General features: G+C 42.4%; 1 protein-coding gene across 3 annotated transcripts in view; it reads right to left on the bottom strand.

Moving 5' to 3' along the window:
- The window catches only part of LOC130321061 (extracellular calcium-sensing receptor-like), a 196,788-nt gene that overhangs the window by 49,814 nt on the left and 122,174 nt on the right, over window positions 1–24,800 (bottom strand). For 2 of the 3 annotated variants that reach the window (XM_056553034.1, XM_056553032.1), the window contains one exon: window positions 8,591–8,797. The exons of the other annotated variant lie outside the window; for it this stretch is intronic. In XM_056553034.1, the coding sequence (XP_056409009.1) occupies window positions 8,591–8,797 (207 nt within the window). The remainder of the gene's footprint in view (window positions 1–8,590; window positions 8,798–24,800) is intronic. 3 annotated transcript variants of the gene reach the window in all.

The following is a 24,800-nucleotide window of genomic DNA, read 5'->3' as shown; positions in this document are numbered from 1 at the left end:
TTGACTTTTTCTCCCTCTGGCCCACTGACCCCTATCTTTAAGAACCCAGATTTTCAGCCAGCGCTACGGGCTTCCACTTTCCTGTCTCTCCAACGTGATGATGCACCCACCTTCAGAGACCTCCTGACCTCTGATGGCCTAAAAACCCTCCCTGACCTTGTTAACACCCCTGCCCCTGTGCATGCATTCCAATACGCACAGCTCACTCACTTTAATAGAGCGCAGAAGGAAAGCTTGGCCCTTCATAGACGATTAAGGGGCTGCCCTTTGAGCAGCTCTGCTCATCTGCTACTCCAGTTTCTAAATCCATAAGTAAACTGTACTCACTACTTCTAGAGGCTCACTCTATTGACCCTCCATCGTTCTGTTTGGTATGGGAGAAATAATTAAATTGCCCCATCCCAGTAGCGGAGTGGAGTCAGGCCTTCTCATGGTGCCACAGGTCCTTCACCTCTTGCAAGGCTCATGAGACCAACTTTAAAATTATGACTAGATGGTATCGATACCCGCAATACTCGCTCAAATCTATCCAAATGTTCAAGATGTGTGCTGGAGGTGTGGAGAACCTGGAGGCACCATGTCCCACATTTGGTTGGAATGCCCTTCTCTGGCTCTGTTTTGGTCCCAGGTCCTCGACATCATGTCCCGGCTAATCTCGACCCACATCCCTAAGTCACCCAAACCGATTCTCTTATCTATTCTCCCGAGACGTACGCCCCGTCCCTCGTTTGATACACTTTCTCCTCTTGGCAGCTAGAACCATGATACAGAGACTGTGGAAGTCTTCTAGACCCCCCTCGGATTCGTCCTGGCTTTGGGAGGTCACCCATATTTGCAGAATGGAGGAACTGCTTGCAGATTCCCAGAAACAAATTGATAGGTTCTATGCCATTTGGCGACCTTGGACGGCATTTTTGTCGTTTAGCGACTTTTAAACCCTGCACCTTGCTGATTAACCCCTGCAATATCCTACCACGTTCTTCTCTAAACTTAGAAGTGATGGCCCGAGGCACCCAGAAGTTACGGCACCGTCCCCGCTGAGAGGTAACGAATCTATTTGTTCTTGACCTAGTCCCTTTCCCTTTCTTCCTCTCCCCCCGCATTCCCATTTTTTTCTCCTCTTTCTGCTCTTACTACTCCACCTAACCTCTCCTACACTCCGCAAGTCTTGTAGCAGTACACTTACCTTTGCTTTCGGTGTCCTGGCAGGTCAGAAGGTGTCAGACTCACACATATCACCATAGGTAGCCTTCTGTTTCCCTTCTAACTGTCAAATACCAGTTAGCTAATACACCTATACAGTTCAGGTGTCCACTCATGTTTAGGAAGGTAGATATGGACTGAGAGCTGTCCTGTATAGTCGAATATTTCTGCTGTCGCTTTGTGACTCTTTGCAAACTATTGTACTGCTCTTGTATTCTTATTTGTACTGTTCACCGCTGATGTGTTTGTTGGACAATTTCATGTCTTTGCCTTGGCTGATGTCATATATTTTTTCCTTTAATGATGTTATGGAAAACTTTCAATAAAACTTTAATTTGGAAAAAATGATAATTAATTTTTAAAACATCATACAATGTGATTTTCTGGATTTTTGTTTTAGATTCTGTCTCTCACAGTTGAAGAGTATCTATGATAAAAATTACAGACCTCTATATGCTTTGTAAGTAGGAAAACCTGCAAAATCCCCCACAGAGCATATAAGAAAACTGGTGAAGTACTCAATAAAATGCAAAAAAGGCTGAGTATATTCCCACATGTCAAAACAAGCGACGTTTCAGCTCCTCCATGGAGCTTTTTTCAAGCTTAGTGATGCAACAAACCAATGGGGTTTTTATCCCGCGTGCAATCAATTCCAGTAATCAAATCATAAAGTGTAAAAAAACATCACCATAATCTATAAAGGTGAATTCAAAGTGCATTAAGAGTACAGCCGTACATGATAAAGTGCATAGCAATAGTTACATGTGTACATGAAAAACAATGATGCCTGAAATATACTGCTCCATTCTAATTGATAAAAAAATAAGCACAGACGCACATTATATGTAATCAGTAATACATGTAAATATCAGAAATTGCTCACCCGCTCTGTCACCTGCTCTATCAGAAATTGCTCACCCGCTCCGCTCTGTATCGTACTTTTACTTGGTCTTAAAGATATGACCCCCGCTGGCACATTTATAAATATATACCCCCCCCCCCCCGCTGGCATATTTATAAATATATACCCCCAGCTGGCACATTTATAAACATATCCCCCCCCCCGCAGCGCATTTATCATAATATGCCATGGCAGCTCTATGTATGGAAAGTATTCTATCAGCACCACATCTGCCAAGGAAGCTGGCCATATGCGCTGCTGATAGAATACTTTGAACACATAGCGTTGCGGGAGCATATGCACATACATGCGCTAGGGGCAGGGCTGGTGTTAGGGGGGGGGCATCTTAGGCAGTTGCCTAGGGCCCCCCATCCAAAAGGGGGCCCCTGAAAAGCGTTAGGGCATTACTAACAATACTGCATTTTGCGCAAAATCGCGGTAAAATTGCTGCGTTTTTGCTGCGATTTTACAGCGATTTCGCGCCAAATGCAGTATTCAGGGCTTAAAGGACAACTGCAGCGGAATTACACTTATCCCCTATCCACAGGGGATAAGTGTTTGATCGCAGGGGGTCCGACCGCTGGGACCCACCTCGATCTCCCTAACGGGGCGCCGGCATTAGCGCCCATGGTGACGTAGCGTCGACCTAGAGGTCGATGGTGACACCCCGTCTCCTCCCTGTCCCCATACAGTTCTATGGGAGATGCGGGGAGGCACGAATGCTGCCTTCCCGCCTCTCTCATAGAGATGTATGGAGGAGGCAGCGTTCGGACCCCCCGCGATCAAACACTTATCCCCTATCTTGAGTATAGGGGATAAGTGTTTGTAACGCTGCAGATGTCTTTTAAGGCACTAACACTCCTCCCCCTGTATTCAGCATTCTGCAGGAGCAATGCTTGCGCTCCCCTAATTAGACGTCACCACGCTCAGGCAGCGCTCCACTAGTAAACCCCCCTCACATCCTCATCATATTTAGTGGAGGAATGAATGCTGCTTGCGCTCCACTGCTCGGGGCCCCTGGCGATCGCTGCCAGCACTTTTTTTTTTATTCTACTATGTGCGGCCCTGCAGGGCTGAGGAGGCCAGGGGCTGTTGGGAGCTCCTACTGACATGACCCTGGGGCAGAAGCAAGGCAGCCTCAGCCAACCCGATCTCCAGCAATCCCCTCCTGGGGGTAAGGAGAGGCTTTGGGTTGGGGATATGTATTGTACATGTGTGTATATGATTTTTTATGTGTACATGTATTATGTGTGCATGATAGATGTATGTGTATGTATGATGTGTGTATGTGTGTTAGATGTCTATGTATATATGTATGTATGTATGATGTGTGTATGTATGAGGTTTGTTATAGTGTGTCACCCTAGTAGTAAGGAGATTACATGAGGAGGAGGTGTGTTACAGTGTGTCACCCTAGTAGTAAGGTGAATACATGAGGAGGAGGTTTGTTACAGTGTGTCACCCTAGTAGTAAGGTGATTACATGAGATGATTACAGAAAAATTAGCTTTTGTCTATGGTGGCAAAAATGAGGGGGGGGGGGCAGGGGCAAAAAAATTGCTTGCCCAGGGTCCAATCAAAATTAAAGATGGCCCTTGCAGTATTGGTAGTGTGAGTATCACTGGCGGATCCGGGGGTGGGGGGGTTTTAATTTCCCCCATCACTAATAAAGGAGTACTCCAGTGCAAAATAACTTATCCCTATCCAAAGGATAGGGGATAAGTTATAGATCGCGGGGGGTCCGAACGCTGGGGCCCCCGGGATCTCCTGGACGGGGCCGCGGCAGTCTGCCGGAAGTGACGTTTCGTCCCCAGCAGAAAGCCGCGGCAGACACTCCCCCTCCATTTATCTCTATGGGATTCATGGAGGGGGTGTGTCGGCCGCCGCGTAATGCGGGGACAGAATGCCCCCTTTCCTGTATATTGCCGAGGCCCCGTACCAAAGATTGCGGCGGGCCCCGGATAGGGGATAAGTTATTTTGCACTATAGATGTCCTTTAAGGACATCCCTGTGTCCCGAAAGATCTTTTTGGGACACAAGGTTGCCCGCATTAACTCTCTGCAGCACTGCATTAACTTTAAAAACACAGTGGTGCACGCCAGAGATAGAGCACACTGGGACATCACTGACATCCCGTGCATGCGCCCATAGGAACGGAGGCGCAGAGCATCGAGCAGGAGGACACCCGCTGGCCAGCATGGTAAGTCACCAGCGGCACGTCGTCTTCAGTGCTCAGACCACTGCTGGTCAGAGCACTGAAGCAGGGCAATACATAGACATGCAGCCTCCAGCCATACACTGTATATGGTTGTAGGCTGTATGTCTGTGGGGGAACATACTGACAACCTAATGTGGGGGAACTATACTGACAACCTAATGTGGGGGAACTATACTGCAGACCTAATGTGGGGGGAACTATACTGCCAACCTAATGTGGGAGAACTACAACCTAATGTGGGGGAACTATACTGCCAATCTAATGTGGGGGAACTATACTGCCAACCTTATGTGGGGGAACTACAACCTAATGTGGGGGGGAACTATACTCCCAACCTAATGTGGGGGAAATATACTGCCAACGTAATGTGGAGGAACTATACTGCCAGCCTAATATGGGGGAACTATACTGCCAACCTAATGTGGGGGAACTATACAGCCAACCTAATGTGGGGGAACTATACTGCCAGCCTAATGTGGGGGAACTGTGCTGCCATATATGGGGGGGGGGGGGAACTATGCTGCTTACTTAAAGGGGAAGTCCACTGCCCCAGTGTTCGGAACATTTTCAGCAGACCAAGGGCGGGCGAGGTGGGGGAAAGGGGTGGCAACAGCTGGAGGCACAAAATGGGTCCAGTCACCGGCGGATCCACAGATGTTTCCGGCACGGAAATTCCATTTTCTGTGTCCGCACAGAATTCATGGCTGTCTATGAGACGCTGCATTCCTGTGCAGTCCTAGTGCCGGCATATTATGTCAATGTCCTGCAGTTTGCGGAATATCTGCACTGAGATTCTCCATGTGGACATTCTGTCTGTGAACTTAGCCTTATAGTATATGTGGGCGCTATTACTGATAGGTAGCATTGAGATCACTGTTTATCTGTGTGCGGTGACTATTAATGTATAAAGAACAAGGTTACAATATAAGGTTAGGGCTAGATGGCAAAAATGGGTCGTACGGTCAAAGATCGCCATGTTTTTCTCCTTGAATCGTACTGAATCTCAGCGAATGTAAGTAAATGTGGTCACACAGAGAAATCCAGCACAAATCAGTTCTTGCTCTTTAGGTGGTTTATTAAACCCATAAAACAGCATCATAAAATGTATGGCTTTCTGTGACCCTGTGGTTTTCTGTGACCATACAATTTATGATGCTGTTTTGCGCTGGATTTCTTGTCCTTACAAGTTGCTGTTGCTCCACAGGTGTCCGTGCACTTTGTTCTTGCAAAAGGGGGAGCTGGGCTGATCTGCACTAAATGGTGTCACATTGTCACCCCCAAATTACCACAGCCACAAATTCATCCTGGATGGAATTATTACGTTTCACATGTTGTAGTCACAGCCATTTGTGGTTTTCAGCTCAATCTCATTTACTCACATTAGCTGAGCAGCACAATTCAGGGGGCGCAACATAGTGATCTTTGATCACGCAATCTGGGGGCCCCATTTTTCATTTTTGCCTAGGGCCTCACTTAGTCTAAAACCGGCCCTGGCTAGGGGGGCAGACATATAGCGTTATCTGCCCCCCCAGCGCTTCTACATTCATATGCCCACGCAGCGCTATGTCTGAAAAGTATTCTATCAGCAGTGCATCGGGCTGGCTGCTGGCAAGGTGCGCTGCTCATAGAATAGTTTTTACACATAGCGCTGCAGTGGCATATTATGATAAATGTGCTGTGGGGATATATATTTATAAATGCACCGGTGAGGGATATATATTTATAAATGCGCCGGTGGGGATATATATTTTTAAATGCACCGGCAGGTGTCATATATTTAAAAACTGTGCTGCGGGGGTATATATATTTATAAATGCACCGGCAGGGGTAATATCTTTAAAAACTGTGCTTCGGGGGGCACATTATAAATGCGCTGGGGGGCAAGATATATAGTGCTATATGTCTGCCCCCCCTGCAGTGCTATATATCTTGCCCCTTCCCCACAGTGCTTTTAAGCTGCCACTCATAATGTTCATTTTAAAAACCATGACGGGTGCCCTGGATGACTCCCCGGTACCGGCTATTCAGGGCTCCTGGCGGGGGATTTAATAATGAAAGTAAAAACACTCTATATATTGCAGAGGAGGGGAGCATGCTGCCCTCTCCCCTGCTTAATAACTTCTGATCGCATGGAGTCTCAGAAGTGAGATCCAGTGCGATCAATCCCTCAGCCCCTGTACTACTACCCCCAACATGGAACAGACTCTGTTTATGATGGGGGTAGTAGTACAAGCCCTAATGTAGTAGTAGATGGGGGTAGTAGTACAAGCCCTACAGACTCCTGCAGCTGGGGGAACAACTACCCCCATCATGGAAACAAGTATGCTCCATTATGGGAGCAGTAGTAGTCCCACAACACTGTTTGATTTCACCTCTTCTGAGCATGCTCAGAAGTAATAACAGATATTATAAACCAGGTGCAAACGGATGACATTAAAGGCTCATTCGGTTGCCGTAGGCTTCAATGTTAAATTTATAATATCTGTTTCTATTCCGTTTTTTTTTTGATGGGAGAAAAAATACTGCATGCACCGTCTTTTCTGCCGTCCAAAAAAACATGAAGCAAACGGGTGCAAACGGGTAATAAAGGATTGTAAAAAAAATCCTTTTGACATCAATGGGATTATTTTACAGCTGTTTGCAACCCGTTCGAAAAATTATCAAATGGATAACGGACATTTATTAAGGGAGGAAGACAGCCGAGTGAACAAGCCCTAAGTCTTCACATGGTTCTCACACACTGTTGCTGATATTTTGGCCCATTCCTCCATGCAGATCTCCTCTAGAGCAGTCATGTTTTGGGGCTGTTGCTGGGCAACACAGACTTTCAACTCTATGGGGTTGAGATCTGGAGACTTGCTAGGCCACTCCAGGACCTTGAAATGCTTCTTATGAAGTCACTCCTTCATTTTCCGGATGGTGTGTTTGGGATCATTGTCATGCTGAAAGACCCAGCCACGTTTCATCTTCAATGCCCTTGCTGATGGAATGAGGTTTTCACTCAAAATCTCACAAGACATGGCCCCATTCATTCTTTCCTTTTCACAGATCAGTCGTCCTGGTCCATTTGCAGAAAAACAGCCCGAAAGCATGATGTTTCCACCCTCATACTTCACAGTAGGTATGGTGTTCTTTGGATGCAACTCAGCATTCTTTCTCCTCCAAACATGACAAGTTGAATTTATACCAAAAAGCTCTACTTTGGTTTCATCTGACCAATCCTCTTCTGGATCATGCAAATGCTCTCTAGCAAACTTCAGACAGGCCATGACATGTACTGGCTTAAGCAGGGGGACCTGTCTGGCACTGCATGATTTAAGTCCCTGGCGGCATAGTGTGTTATTTATGGTAGCCTTTGTTACTTTGGTCCCAGCTCTCTGCATGTCATTCACTAGGTCCCCCCGTGTGGTTCTGGGATTTTTGCTTGCAATTCTTGTGACACCACGGGGAGAGATCTTGCGTGGAGCCCCAGATCGAGGGAGATTATCAGTGGTCTTATGTCTTCCATTTTCTAATAATTGTTCCCACAGTTGATTTATTCACACCAAGCTGCTTGACTATTGCAGATTTAGTCTTCCCAGCCTGGTACAGGTCTACAATTTTGTTTCTGGTGTCCTTCGACAGCTCTTTAGTCTTGACTAAAGTGGAGTGTGGAGTGTGACTGTTTGAGGTTTTGGACAGGTGGCTTTTATACTGATAACAAGTTCAAACAGGTGCCATTAATACAGGTAATAAGTGGAGGACAGAGGAGACTCTTAAAGAAAAAGTTACAGGTCAGTGAGAGCCAGAAACCTTGCTTATTTGTAGGTGACCAAATACTTATTTTTCCGAGGAATTTACAGATTAATTCCTTAGAAATCCTACAATGTGATTTGCTGTACCCCCCCCCCCCCCCCATTCTGTCTCTCATAGTTGAAGTGTACCTATGATGAAAATTACAGTCCTCTCTCATCTTTTAAAGTGGGAGAACTTGCACAATTGGTGGCTGACTAAATACTTTTTAACAATAATTTTAACAATAGACAACACCTTTAGACAATCATAACACTCTTATTCTGGAATATTGTAGATTTTAAATGTAAAGGAGGCTCAAATAAACAAGGAGCCCTGAGCTTGGGACATTCTTCAATGTTTTAACATTATTATAAAGTGTCTGAAAAGCCTCTATTACAGCCCTTTAGTTAATCAATAAGTTTCTCTAACATATTTTTGTGGTTGATCTTTTAGAAAACATGTTATATACTGAAAAAGGACTTCATGATAACCTACTGAGTTATGTCTCCATGTTATTTTCTGGGGATTAATATCCAGCTGTTTATCTTCTGGAAAAGATGCATCAAATCTTCCAACAACCGGTCTTAACATTATTTCATTTCCTTCGTATATTCTTACTACCCAATTCATAATATGTAGCGGTGTTATCCAGTCTCCATTTTCATTTAATAAAATATTATCTTCTTTTATATAGTGTGATAGCTATAAAAGATAAACCATGGTTGTGATATCAGTATAAATAAATATTCCAATCTTGTTACTGCAAACGGTGTGAATGGGCACTGCAACACATAATGCAGAGCCGCAAACTGAACCAATGGGAACCCAAAAATGTATTCACCCATAGATCATGGGAAAAATGGGGTGTCTATCTGAACAACAGTCTGTTTCGTGTCACTGACGCTGGAGTAGTGACGCTAGCAGACTTGCTTAAATAGGACAGGAAGTGACCTGTCCCCGCATAAGACAACACATGATATAAAATATGTATATACAAAAGGTCAGTATTAATACAATAATATCAATCAAATCATAAAAATCGATCAGTCTATCAACAAAATTATTGATAGAATTAGCTCCATCTTAAGATCGGCCATTGTGAATGGTGTTCTAACGGAATGTATGGCATCTTGTCTCCTTCCATCTAACCCAAAAACCCCAAAGTGGTACCTACTTCCAAAGGTTCATAAGTCACTGACCCAACCCCAGGCCGCCCCATCGTGGTGGGAATCGTGTCAGTGACTGAACCCCTTTCTAGCTATTTGTAATGGGTATTGTCTCCTATTATCAGCTATCCCATCCTTTGTTAGAGATATTGGTGAATTGCTTTGTGCACAACAAAGTTTTGTATGCCAGAATTCTTCAAGTTCGTGTCACTGGATGTCAAGAGCTTATACAGCCGCATCCCCATAATGCAGGTGTACAGCCAACATCACTTTTGTCAGCATCTGGAAAATCCCATGAGTTTGTGAATTTTGTCACAGAAGCTCTTTAATTCATACTCACTAATAATGTTTCTTGTTACAGTAATCAATAGTATAGGCAAGTGTATAGTATGGCCATGGGGAGGCCTGTATTATCAACGTGGCATGTTCAAAAGTTTGGTAAGCAGCGATTCCCCTCCCGGCTTCCACAGCCTCAATCAGATTGTTAGCCTTAGCAATCTGTTTTATTATTATAAATTTTTTTAGGAGTCATTCTTCTCCGTGCCCTAGGCTATCAATATTGCAATTGGGCAAACTCAGTATTGCAATTGAGCCACCACATAAAATAACCATGTATTTGACATTGCTGGTCCTCTAAAGGGATGAGCGGCATATGCCATATTCGAATTCATGATATTTTGCGAATATATGGACGAATATTCATCCTATATTTGCAAAATTTGCATATTCGATATATTTGCGGTTATTTTCGCATGCCCGCGTGTGGATAACTATCTACTTATCTATCTATATTTTCTATATATCCATCTATCTCCTAATATTGTTTAGTGACGATCTGCACCAATATGAGGATATTTGCGAATATTCTCATATTCTCATATTTGCGAAAATTCGCTCTCCAGTCTAATACAGTAAATAGTATAGGAGCCTTCTTTAGACCACAAGCTGGAAGCAGGGAAGGATGAGATCACTAAGATGTGCTCTGTGGGGAAAAATATTACAAATATTCGTAATTGGGAATATTTGTGCTCAACACTAGTCCTCTATCCATTATAGGTCTGTTTTCAGTTATTCTACTGTATTAGGAGACTCCAGTTCTCCAGCCTGTTGTTTGGTCAGACCTTGCATTTCTAGGTTCCCTTAAAAATCCTGCACCATGGTCTATAATTGAGCATTGTGAGATATCTACAATGATAGAAGGAATATATTACTCCCAATATCTCCTCTGTGGAGTTTGGTAGATTCCCATCAGACCTCCTAAGCATCCCTAAATAAGTTTTTCCCTGTTGTGGCCTGATAAATACCGTCAGTAGATGCCCCACTTACCCCCTTCTTCATAATTTTCTGCCTTTGAAAGAGTCTTAAATTTTCTAGTCCACTTAAAACTGTTGCTTTATCCTGTGCATGTTCCCATATATCTACCAATTTTCTTATTTCTTCCTCCAAGTCCCCTTTAACTTGTCTGATAGCCTTCTCATAGAAACATAGAATGTGTCGGCAGAGAAGAACCATTTGGCCCATCTAGTCTGCCCAATATCCTATTCTATCAATAGTCCCTGGCCCTATCTTATATGAAGGATAGCCTTATGCTTATCCCATGCATGTTTAATCTCCTTCACTATATTTGCAGTGACCAATTCTGCAGCAAGGCTATTCCATGCATCTACTACTCTCTCAGTAAAGTAATACTTCCTGATATTACTGCAGAAACCTTTGCCCCTCTAATTTAAAACTATGTCCTCTTGTGGAAGTTTTTCTTCTTTTAAATATGCTCTCCTCCTTTACCGTGTTGATTCCCTTTATGTATTTAAAAGTCTCTATCATATCCCCTCTGTCTCTTCTTTCTTCCAAGCTATACACTATATGAACTCTCTCTAGACTATCTATATCCTTCTGGAGATATGGTCTACAGTTCTGCGCACAATACTCCAAGTGAGGTCTCACCAGTGTTCTGTACAGCGGCATGAGCACTTCTCTCTTTCTACTGCTTATACCTCTCCCTATACATCCAAGCATTCTGCTAGCGTTTCCTACTGCTCTATTACATTGTCTTCCTACCTTTAAGTCTTCTGAAATAATTACTCATAAATCCCTCTCCTCAGATACTGAGGTCAGGACTGTGTCAAATATTCTATATTCTGCATGAGGGTTTTTACGCCCCAGGTGCATTATCTTGCATTTATCCACATTAAATTTCAGTTGCCAGAGTTCTGACCATTCTTCTAGTTTTCCTAAATCCTTTTCCATTTGGCGTATCCCTCCAGGAACACCAACCCTGTTACATATCTTTGTGTCATCAGCAAAAAGACATACCTTACCATCGAGACCTTTTGCAATATCACTAATGAAGATATTAAACAATATTGGTCCCAGATCCCTGAGGTACCCCACTTGATCTTACTCACTTCCTGAAGAAAAATCCCTCTTACATAGGCATGCATTGTTTCCCACATTGTTATTTTGATGCTGTCCCATCATAAAAAATAAAATAAAATAAAATCCTGTACCTGTTGTGCTATAATTTCTCTAGTTTGAAACACATTATGCTAATATGAATTAAAGCACCAGCATGTTCGATTTTCCATCCCACCCTTTTCCCCCATAGAACATGACAAGCCTACAGGGCAGGTATTTTACATCCTGTACTAATGCAACCATAGACAGAGAGCCAAAAACCAGATCTATTCTAGAAAATGTTTTATGGGACTCCTTACAACAAAAATATATTCGCACCTCCAGATACTATAATCTTCACAAATCAACCAGTTCTAACTTTTTGGTAGAGACCTCAAAACGAAGTAGGAACCTCTTTCTGGAAATTCTCCCATTAGAAATATGTCTATTACTGGATTTTTCTAAATAAGTCATAAATATTGGTGGCTTCAGAATGTTTTCTAAAAAAGGACTATTTTTTTTTCATACCTCTGATGAGTACATGGATTGCTATTATTACCACATAAATGTCCGTATAGACATACAATATTGCCCATTCACTTTATCAACAACAGAACATATCCCTGTGCATGAGGACACTATCCTTTCGGAAATGTGTTGTATATGTGGTATGACTATGCAGCATGTTGCATGTGTGACTCTGCCCCACCCATGTTTTTTTAAGATGATTTATACTTTCTGTGCATCAAATGTGTCTCTTATAGACAACATATATGACTATAGAACTTAATACTTTCAAATATAGGCCTTATTTCTTTGGGATCCTCAATCCTCTCACATTCCATGATATGCATGCTACTAAACCCCCCTCTCCCCATTTAAAATATGTAGGAAATGTAAGGAAATTACAAAGATTCTCCTCCATAAGCTTTTTTTGGTGTAGAAAAAGAAAAAGAGAGAAGATAGACATACGCTTTTTTTTACAGTATTGACATGGCCGCCCCTGTTCACCTCCCCATCACTACCCCTAACAGCCACCCACATATCCCTTACATTTTCCCAACCCACAGCCACCCTCTACAAAATAAATAATTGAAGAGAAAAATCATCATCGCCAAGACCACCTCAACCGAATGGTTTGCTGTCTCCCTGGTGCCAGGGTTCGGCATGTGGTGGAAAAATTACTAGGGGGGGCTGGGGATGACCCAGCTGTCGTGGTCCATGTGGGAACCAACGACAGAATACATGGTAGGTGGAGGTCCTTGAAGAATAATTACAAGGAACTAGGTGTCAAGCTGAAGGGAAGGACCTCTAAGGTTGTGTTCTCTGGAATACTTCCTGTGCCATGCGCATCGCAGGAAAGACAGCGGGAGCTTAGGGAGTTAAATGCATGGCTTAAGTCGTGGTGTAAGGGGGAATGGTTTGGGTTTTTAGAGCACTGGGCTGACTTTTCATTGGGGTACAAACTCTATTCTACGGATAATTTGCACCTGAATGGAAGGGGGTCCGCTGTGCTGGGGGAGAGAATCCTGTAAGGGGTGGCTGAGTATTTAAACTAGGTGAGTGGGGGGAGGATAATAAAGCAAAGAAAGCATACAGTGGGATGGATAGGTTAGAGAGGGGTCAGGACATAATGGTGGGTGGAGAGGAGTCCTGTGCGGGGAGGTTAAGAGCAGTGGATAAGGAGATCCATGGGTTACAAACCAGTCGTAAAAATAAATGTAGCCCGAAAAATTATAATCCCAATAATTAAAAAAATTCCGTTAGCCCCAATAACTCAATAACTACAATAAGCCCCATTAACTCAAAAAATACCCTTAGCCCCAATAACTTAAATAACGTTAGACCTAATAACGCAAAAAATCCCATTAGTCCCAATAACTTAAATAGTACAATTAGCCCTTATAACTCAAAAAATAAAATTAACCCCAATAACTCTGAAAATCCCATTAGTGAGACTATATGTGTAAAACTTATTGGAAATGTAAAGTGTATGTTCACAAATGCCAGAAGCCTAGCAAACAAAATGGGAGAGCTTGAGGCCTTGATACTGGAGTAACATATTGATATAGTTGGGGTCACTGAGACATGGCTGGACTCCTCATATGACTGGGCTGTTAATCTGGAGAGGTTTACATTGTTTCGCAAGGACAGAACGAACAGAAAAGGTGGTGGAGTCTGTCTGTATGTTAGAAGTGGTATGAAAGCCAGTGTGAACAATGCCATAGTGTGTGATGATTCTGAGGAGGTGGAATCACTGTGGGTAGAATTACAAAAGGAGGGAAATATTGAAAAAATAGTATTTGGTGTAATCTACAGACCCCCTAATATCACTGAATAGATAGAAGGTCAGCTGTATAAACAAATAGAGAGGGCCGCCCGGGCAGGTACAGTGGTAACAATGGGAGATTTTAACTATCCAGATATAGATTGGGGCCGGGGGCTGGCTAAAACTACAAAGGGGAGAAAATTCCTAAATTTATTGCAGGATAATTTTATGGGCCAGTTTGTGGAGGACCCACCAAGAAGTGATGCCTTGTTGGATCTGATCATTTCCAACAACGCAAAGCTGTTTGGTAATGTAACTGTGAGGGAAAACCTTGGTAATAGCCACCACAATATAGTTACTTTTGACTTAACATGTAGAAAACAAAGACAGATGGGGAAGGCAAAAACATATAACGTTAAAAAGGCAAATTTCCCTGGGCTGAGAGCTGCACTACAGGACATAGACTGGGGGGAGGTGTTCTCAAATGCTGATACAGAAGGTAAATGGGACATCTTTAAATCAACTCTAAATAACTATACAGCTAAATATATACCAAAGGGGAACAAATATAAACGATTAAAACTAAATCCTACATGGCTGACAAATGATGTTAAAAGAGCAATAAACAACAAAAAAATTGCCTTCAAAAAATTCAAATCTGATGGGTCAGCTATAACATTTAAACAGTACAAGGAGCTTAATAAAATCTGTAAAAATGTAATAAAAACAGCAAAAATTCAAAATGAGAGACAGGTGGCCAAAGAAAGCAAAACTAATCCTAAATATTTTTTTAGATATATAAATACAAAAAAAACAAGGACAGAGCATGTAGGACCCCTTAATAATGATAATGGGGAGGTTGTCACGGGCGATCAAGAGAAGGCGGAGCTACTCAATGGGTTCTTTAGTTCTGTATACACTATGGAAAAAGGAGCTGACGTAGGACAGGTCAGTGCTGGTAACACATCATGTAATGTACTGAACTGGCTTAATGTAGAGAGGGTACAAGGTAAGTTAAGTAAAGTAAATGTAAGCAAATCTCCAGGGCCGAATGGACTACACCCAAGAGTTCTTAGAGAGGTAAGTTCAGTAATATCTGTACCCTTGTTCATGATATTTAGAGATTCTCTGGTGTCTGGTATTGTGCCAAGGGACTGGTGCAAGGATAATGTGGTACCAATCTTCAAGAAGGGCTCTAGGTCTTCCCCAGGCAATTATAGACCGTTAAGTCTAACGTGCATTGTGGGTAAATTGTTTGAGGACTTATAAGGAATTACATACAGGAATACATAGGGGATAATTGTATTATAAGTGATAGCCAGCATGGGTTTACTAAGGATAGAAGTTGTCAAACCAATCTAATTTGCTTTTATGAAGAGGTGAGTAGAAGCCTTGACAGAGGAATGGCTGTGGATATAGTGTTTCTGGATTTTGTTAAAGCGTTTCATACTGTCCCTCATAGACGTCTGACAGGTAAGTTAAGGTCCTTGGGCTTCGGAAACTTTACTTGTAACTGGATTGAACACTGGCTCATGGATTGTACCCAGAGAGTGGTGGTCAATGATTCGTACTCTGATTGGTCCCCGGTTATTAGTGGTGTACCCCAAGGTTCAGTACTGAGCCCGCTGTTGTTTAATTTATTTATCAATGATATAGAGGATGGCATTAACAGCTCTGTTTCTATCTTTGCAGATGACACCAAGCTTTGTAACACAGTACAGTCTATAGAGGATGTGCATAAGTTACAAGATGACTTGGATAGACTAAGTGTCTGGGCATCCACTTGGCAAATGAGGTTCAATGTGGATAAATGTAAAGTTATGCATCTGGGTACTAATAACATGCATGCATCGTATGTCTTAGGGGGGATTAAACTGGCAGAGTCACTGGTAGAGAAGGATCTGGGAGGTACTTGTAGATCACAGACTACAGAATAGCATGCAATGTCAATGCTGCTTCCAAAGCCGGCAGGATATTGCCATGTATAAAAAGAGGCATGGACTCAAGGGACAAGGACATAATACTCCCCCTTTATAAAGCATTGGTACGGCCTCACCTGGAATATGCTGTTAAGTTTTGGTCGCCTGTTCATAAAAGGGACACTGCGGAGTTGGAAAGGGTGCAGAGACGCGCGACCAAACTAATATGGGGCATGGAACATCTTAGCTATGAGGAGTGATTAAAGGAGTTACAATTGTTTAGTCTTGAGAAGTGACGTTTAAGGGGGGATATGATAAACGTATATAAGTATATAAATGGGCAATACAAAAAATATGGAGAAAAACTGTTCCAGGTTAAACCCCCCCAAAGGACGAGGGGGCACTCCCTCCGTCTGGAGAAGAAAAGGTTTTGTCTAAAGGGGCGACATGCCTTCTTTACCGTGAGGACTGTGAATTTATGGAACAGTCTACCTCAGGAACTGGTCACAGCAGGAACAATTAACAGCTTTAAAACAGGGTTAGATACATTCCTGGAACAAAATAATATTAATGCTTATGCAGAATTATAAAACTACATCCCTTCCCCTTATCCCCTTACACCCTTCATTTCAATTCCCTGGTTGGACTTGATGGACGTATGTCTTTTTTCAACCATACTAACTATGTAACTATCAAAAGCAAACAAACAAAAACAAACAATATCCAGAAAGGGGAAGGGAAGAAAGGAAAAGGGAAGAGTCTTCTACACTTTGCTTTCACACTACTCACTACTTATTACTCCCATACTCCCATCAGATAGTGGATAAGCTAGCAAAAGACTTTACAAAAAAAAATCAAGGCCAAAAAAAGAGAACTCTGTAGAGTCCTCTGCTTTCTCAAAAAATAAATAACATTGGGTAGAGCCTAGTGCCACCACCCTCAGCCTGAGCATGGAATATAAGATAGATAACTTTCGGAGACGTATCTTAACATTAATGAATTTAGCACTCCTTTTCTGCACTTCAGTAGAATAATCTGGAAACTGAGATACCTTTTGCCCACTAACAGCTCCTCAATGACGGTCTTTCCGTAGAAAAGTGTCTTGGTCCTTAACCTCTTAAAGGGGTACTCCGGTGGAATTATTATTTTTTTTAAATCAATTGGTGCCAGAAAGTTAAACAGATTTGTAAATTATTTCTATTATAAAAAAACTTTACCCATCCAGTACTTATTGACAGCTGAATGCTACAGAGGAAATTCATTTATTTTTGATTTTTTTTTGTCTTGTCCACAGTGCTCTGCTGACATCTGATGCCCGTATCGGGAACTGCCCAGAGCAGGAGAAAATCCCCAAAGCAAACCTATCCTGCTCTGGACAGTTGGTGACATGGATAGAGGTCTCAGCAGAGAGGACTGTGGACAACACAAAAAAGAAATTCAAAAAGAAAATAATTTCCTCTGTAGCATACAGCTGCTAATAAGTACTGGAAGGATTGAGATTTTTAAATAGAAGTAATTTATAAATCTTTTTAACTTTCTGACACCAGTTCATTTAGAAATAAAAAAGTTTTCCACCGGAGTACCAATTTTAGGACGCAGGTCGTACCTGTATGCCCAAGCCCAGTCTATAACGTGGGGTCAGGCCGTCATAGCGGGTTGATCCTGGCGGCTAATGAAAGCCGGGACCCTGGGCTAATAGCGTGTAGCACTGATCAATGTGTCGCACTTTATTAACCCTTTAGACGCGGCGATCAACTTTGAGTTGAAAAGTTGAAAAATTTCCATCCTGGCAGCTCAGTCGGGCTGATCGGGAAGGTCCCCTATCTGCTGAAGGAAGGTGCCCTATCTGCTTCCTTGGCGTCCGAATGGCGATTGACTTCTCCATGCCTGAGATCCAGGCAGGAGAAGTCAAGCCCCGATAACACTGATCATCCGCATGTAGTTCTATGCCGATGATCAGTGTTAGGAATCAATGCAATGCATGTTATAGCCCCCAGATTAACCCCTTCCCTAATAAAAGTAAGAATCATCCCCCTTTTCCCATTTAAAAAAAACCTGTGTAAATAAAAATAAACATATGTGGTATTGGCGCATGCAGAAATGTCCGAGCTATGAAAATATAATGTTAATTAAACCGTACAAATAATGGCGTCCACGCAAAAAAAAAAAAATATCCAAAGTCAAAAATAGCGTATTTTTGGTCACTTTTTATAGCACAAAAAAATTAATAAAAAGCAATTAAAAAGTCCAATCAAAACATAAATGGTACCGATAAAAACTTCAGATCATGGCACAAAACATTTGCCCTAATACCGGTCCGTACACAAAAAAAAAATGAATAAAAAGCGATCAAAAAGTCCAATCAAAACATAAATGGTACCGATAAAAACTTCAGATCATGGCACAAAAAATTTGCCCTAATACCGGTCCGTACACGGAAAAATTTAAAATTTCTAGGGGTCAGAAGATGACAATTTTAAACGTATTAATTTTCGTGTATGTAGTTATGATTTTTTTCTAGAGGTAAGACAAAATCAAACCTATATAAGTAGGGTATCATTTTAACCAAATGGACCTACAGAATAAAGATAAGGTATAATTTTTACCAAATAATGCACTGCGGAGAAATAAAAGCCCCCAAAATTTACTAAATTGCATTTTTTCTTCAATTTTGGCGCACAATGAATTTTTTTTTTCCGTTTAGCTGTGGGATATTTTGGGATATTTAAATGACTAATGTCACTGCTAAGTAGAATTGGTGGGAAAAAAATGATGGTGTTCCTTGGGGGATGGGGTCTGGTGGGGACACTTTGGATCCATTTCACAGCAAATAACATGGAGAGATTATCTTTCCCAAATTAATTTAACCCCTTAAGGACTGAGCCCTTTTTCAATTTAAGGACTCAGCCATTTTTTGCAATTCTGACCACTGTCACTTTAAACATTAATAACTCTGGAATGCTTTTAGTTATCAATCTGATTCCGAGATTGTTTTTTCGTGACATATTCTACTTTAACATAGTGGTAAAATTTTGTGGTAACTTGCATCCTTTCTTGGTGAAAAATCCCCAAATTTGATGAAAAATTTGAAAATTTTGCATTTTTCTAACTTTGAAGCTCTCTGCTTGTAAGGAAAATGGATATTCAAAATAATTTTTTTTTATTCCCATATACAATATGTCTACTTTATGTTTGCATCATAAAATTGACGTGTTTTTACTTTTGGAAGACACCAGAGGGCTTCAAAGTTCAGCAGCAATTTTCCAATTTTTCACAAAATTTTGAAACTCGCTTTTTTTCAGGGACCAGTTCAGGTTTAAAGTGGATTTGAAGGGTCTTCATATTAGAAATACCCCATAAAAGACCCCATTATAAAAACTGCACCCCCAAAGTATTCAAAATGACATTCAGTCAGCGTTTTAACCCTTTAGGTGTTTCACAGGAATAGCAGCAAAGTGAAGGAGAAAATTCACAATCTTCATTTTTTACACTCGCATGTTTTTGTAGACCCAATTTTTGAATTTTTGTAAGGGGTAAAAAGGAGAAAAATGTTACTTGTATTTGAAACCCAATTTCTCTCGAGTAAGCACATACCTCATATGTCTATGTTAATTGTTCGGCGGGCGCAGTAGAGGGCTCAGAAGGGAAGGAGCGACAAATGGTTTTTGGGGGGCATGTCACATTTAGGAAGCCCCTATGGTGCCAGAACAGCAAAAAAAAAAACACATGGCATACCATTTTGGAAACTTGACCCCTCGGGGAACATAACAAGGGGTAAAGTAAACCTTAATACCCCACAGGTGATTCACGACTTTTGCATACGTAAAAAAAAAAAAAAATTCCCTAAAATGCTTGGTTTCCCAAAAGTTTTACATTTTTAAAAAGGGTAATAGCAGAAAATACCCCCCAAAATTTGAAGCTCAATTTCTCTTGATTCAGAAAACACCCCATATGGGGGTGAAAAGTGCTCTGCTGGCGCACTACAGGTCTCAGAAGAGAAGGAGTCACATTTGGCTTTTTTGAAGGAAATTTTGCTCTGGGGGCATGCCGCATTTAGGAAGCCCCTATGGTGCCAGGACAGCAAAAAAAAAACACATGGCATACCATTTTGGAAATTAGACCCCTTGGGGAACCTAAAAAGGGGTAAACTGAACCTTAATACCCCAAAGGGGTTTCACAACTTTTGCATATGTAAAAAAAAAAAAATTTACCTAAAATGCTTGGTTTCCCAAAAAATTTACATTTTTACAAAGGGTTAAAGCAGAAAATACCCCCCAAAATTTGAAGCCCAATTTCTCCCGATTCAGAAAACACCCCATATGGGGGTGAAAAGTGCTCTGCTGGCGCACTACAGGTCTCAGAAGAGAAGGAGTCACATTTGGCTTTTTTGAAGGAAATTTTGCTCTGGGGGCATGCCGCATTTAGGAAGCCCTATGGTGCCAGGACAGCAAAAAAAAACACAAGGCATACCATTTTGGAAACTAGACCCCTTGGGGAACGTAACAAGGGGTAAAGTGAACCTTAATACCCCACAGGGGTTTCACAACTTTTGCATATGTAAAAAAAAAAAAAAAATTACCTAAAATGCTTGGTTTCCCAAAAAATTTACATTTTTACAAAGGGTTAAAGCAGAAAATACCCCCCAAAATTTGAAGTCCAATTTCTCCCGATTCAGAAAATGCCCCATATGGGGGTGAAAAGTGCTCTGCTGGCGCACTACAGGTCTCAGAAGAGAAGGAGTCACATTTGGCTTTTTGAAAGAAAATTTTGCTCTGGGGGCATGCCGCATTTAGGAAGCCCCTATGGTGCCAGGACAGCAAAAAAGAAAACAAATGGCATACCATTTTGGAAACTAGACCCCTCGGGGAACGTAACAAGGGGTTAAGTGAGCCTTAATACCCCACAGGTTTTTCACGACTTTTGCATATGTAAAAAAAATATTTTTATTTTTATCTAAAATGCCTCTTTTCCCAAAAATTTTACATTTTTAAAAAGGGTAAAAGCAGAAAATACTGCCCAAAATTTGTAACACAATTTCTCCCGAGTACAGCGATACCCCATATGTGGCCCTAAACTGTTGCCTTGAAATACGACAGGGCTCCAAAGTTAGAGCGCCATGCACATTTGAGGCCTAAATTAGGGACTTGCATAGGGGTGGATATAGGGGTATTCTACGCCAGTGATTCCCAAACAGGGTGCCTCCAGCTGTTGTAAAACTCCCAGCATGCCTGGACAGTCAGTGGCTATTTGGCAATACTGGGAGTAGTTGTTTTGCAACAGCTGGAGGCTCCGTTTTGGAAACAGTGGCGTACCAGATGTTTTTCATTTTTATTGGGGAGGGGGGCTGTGTAGGGGTATGTGTATATGTAGTGATTTTTACTTTTTATTTTATTTTTTGTGTTAGTGTAGTGTAGTGTTTTTAGGGTACAGTCACACGGGCGGGGGTTCACAGTAGTTTCACGCTGGCAGTTTGAGCCGCAGCTCAAACTTGCAGCCAGATACTTACTGTAATCCTCCGCCCATGTGCGTGTACCCTGTGCGTTCACATTGGGGGGGGGGGGGAACATCCAGCTGTTGCAAAACTACAACTCCCAGCATGTACGGTCTATCAGTGCATGCTGGGAGTTGTAGTTTTGCAACCGCTGGAGGCTCCATTTTGAAAACAGTGGCGTACCAGACGTTTTTCATTTTTATTGGGGAGGGGAGGGGGGTTGTATAGGGGTATGTGTATACGTAGTGTTTTTTACTTTTTATTGTGTGTTAGTGTAGTGTTTTTAGGGTACAGTCGCACGGGCGGGGGGTTCACCGTAGTTTCTCGCTGGCAGTTTGAGCTGCGGCAGAAAATTTGCTGCAGCTCAAACTTGCAGCCGGATACTTGCTGTAATCCTCCGCCCATGTGAGTGTACCCTGTACGTTCACATTGGGGGGGGGGGGGAACATCCAGCTGTTGCAAAACTACAACTCCCAGCATGTACGGTCTATCAGTGCATGCTGGGAGTTGTAGTTTTGCAACAGCTGGAGGCACACTGGTTGTGAAACACAGAGTTTGGTAACAAACTCAGTGTTTTGCAACCAGTGTGCCTTCAGCTGTTGCAAAAGCTACAACCCCCAGCATGTACGGACAGCGAAAGGGCATGCTTGGTCTTGTAGTTATGCAACAGCCGGAGGCATACTACTTTGGCTGGGGATGCTGGGGACTGTAGTTATGCAACAGCTGGAGACACACTGGTTTGCTACATAACTCAGTGTGCCTTCAGCTGTAGCAAAACTACAACTCCCAGCAGTCACCGACAGCCAACGGGCATGCTGGGAGTTGTAGTTATGCAACCAGCAGATGCACTACTACAACTCCCAGCATGCACTTTAGCTGTTGGTGCAAGCTGGGAGTTGTAGTTACACAACAGCTGAAGGTACACTTTTCCATAGAAAAAATGTGCCTCCAGCTGTTGCAAAACTACAAGTCCCAACATGCCCATAAGGGCATGCTGGGAGTTGTGGTGGTCTGCCTCCTGCTGTTGCATAACTACAGCTCCCAGCATGCCCTTTTTGCATGCTGGGAGCTGTTGCTAAGCAACAGCAGGAAGCTGTCACTCACCTCCAACGATCCAGCCGCATCACATCAGTCCCTCGTCGTCGCCTCCGCGGCCGTCGCTCCTGGGGCCCCGATCCCAACATTGACGCCGGGGATCGGGGTCCCCAGCACCTGGGGTGCACGTCCCGCACCCGCTCACGTCCTCCGGAAGAGGGGCGGAGCGGGTTGCGGGAGTGACACCCGCAGCAGGCGCCCTGATTGGTCGGCCGGTAATCCGGCCGACGAATCAGGGCGATCATGAGGTGGCACCAGTGCCACCTCACCCCTGCAGGCTCTGGCTGTTCAGGGCCGTCAGAGGCGGCCCCGAACAGCCTGTAATTCCGGGTCACCAGGTCACTGGAGACCCGATTGACCCGGAATCTGCCGCAGATCGCTGGACTGAATTGTCCAGCGATCTGTGGCCATCGCCGACATGGGGGGGCATAGTGACCCCCCTGGGCGATATGCCCCGATGCCTGCTGAACAATTTCAGCAGGCATCGGGCACCGGCTCCCCTCCAGCTAGCGACGGGGGGCCGGGAATGGACAGGACATACTCAAACGTCCTGAGTCCTTAAGGACTCGGAAAAGGGGCCGTTTGAGTACGTCCTGCGTCCTTAAGAGGTTACAGGGGTACTCCCATGGAAAACTCTTTTTTTAATTTTTTTTTTTTTAGATTTGTAAATTACTTATATTAAAAAATCTTAATCTTTCCAGTACTTTTTAGGATCTGTATACTACAAAGTAAATGGTTTTCTTTTTGTAACACAGAGCTCTCTGCTGACATCATAACCACAGCGCTGTCTGCTGACATCTCTGTCCATTTTAGGAAATGTCCAGAGCAGTATATGTTTGCTATGGGGATTTTATCCTACTCTGGACAGTTCTTAAAATGGACAGAGGTGTCATGAGAGAGCACTGTGGTCATGATGTCAGCAGAGAGCTCTATGTTCCAAAAATAAAACCATTTCCTCTGTAGTATTCAGCAGCTAATAAGTATTGGAAGGATTAAGATTTTTTAATAGAAGTAATTTACAAATCTGTTTAACTTTCTGGCAGCAGTTGATTCAACAATAGCACGTATATAGTTAGAGTCATACATAAACAAATAATCCCTACGTATATCAAAAGTGCAAGAATTAAGTAGGTGCCATAAAATATAACTTTTAATCTAAATAGTTAAAATAACACCAAAAAATAATAAAGATTTGGGTTTGTGTATATATAATGGTCCTATCACCAACACAAAAACAAAAAAATAAAGATGTAACTCCCCAGTTATCTCAAAACAGGTCCACATTTCTGTACACCAATCAACACAAAATAAACCCTTGCTGTATACCCAATGCATTTCTGTTCATTTAGAACTTCATCAGGGCTGAATAAAAAGCAAAGGTCAAAAGAAAGAAGCTTAAATTTCAGGTGTCCGAACAGATACTGAAAAATGTATTTTATATAATATATAAGCAGCAGAGGGCCCAATTGTACTTAAGATGAAAGAAGAGCACAATAATAAATGTAGGAATCCCCGGCAGGAATGATAGCCTACTTATGGAAGATACCAGGTTAGAAGGGGGTTAATAAGTGTACTCTTCTCCTCGCCATATCAGTGAGGAGATCAAACAGTAGAAGATCCACCATAAAACAGAGATCAGGGCTGTATAACTGCTGCTTAGTAGAAGCGAGGTGCCGAACATAGTTCTGCAGTGACAGAACACCCATACAATGCCGGGGAGCGCACCTTGCAGGAAGTAGCATCTTTATCCCACCCCCCTCTTTCATTTTTTTGTTTTTGTGTTAGTGATAGGACCACTATATATACACAAACCCAAATCATTATTATTTTTTGGTGTTATTTTAACTATCTAGATTAAAAGGTATATTTTATAACACCTACTTAGTTCTTGCACAGTAGTTGTTTTAAAAAAAAAAAGTTTTCCACGGGAGTACCCCTTGAACAACCATGATTCAAAATATTAATTGGGGGCATTTCATTTTTCTTTCTCCAGCACCCTAATAATTCTTATATTATGTCTCTAATATTCCATAACATCTTGTTTGGCAGTGAGGGAGTCTATGATTTTATAATGTAAACAAACTTTCTTTTATATTATTATTATTATTTGGAATGAGCAAATCGAATCTGACAAATCCAAATTCATTACAAATTTCAGGAAAAATTTGATTTGCAACGAATGCGAATATTGGCACAATTTGATTGCGCAAATGGCTTCATTAAACTCAACTTAGTGTGGTCCAGGCCCTAGGGCATCTAAAATGGCGGATCCACATGTGAGGACATGGGGCAAGGAATCCTGGAAAGGCAGAAACAAGGGAAGGCAGGATGACCCTAAATCACATCCAGCATGCAGCCATGAGCTGCCAGC

Source organism: Hyla sarda, chromosome 1 (assembly GCF_029499605.1).
Source record: "Hyla sarda isolate aHylSar1 chromosome 1, aHylSar1.hap1, whole genome shotgun sequence".
Taxonomy (NCBI): domain Eukaryota; kingdom Metazoa; phylum Chordata; class Amphibia; order Anura; family Hylidae; genus Hyla; species Hyla sarda.
Note: the sequence above shows the minus strand (reverse complement) of the source record. Positions and strands in the feature narration are given on the sequence as shown.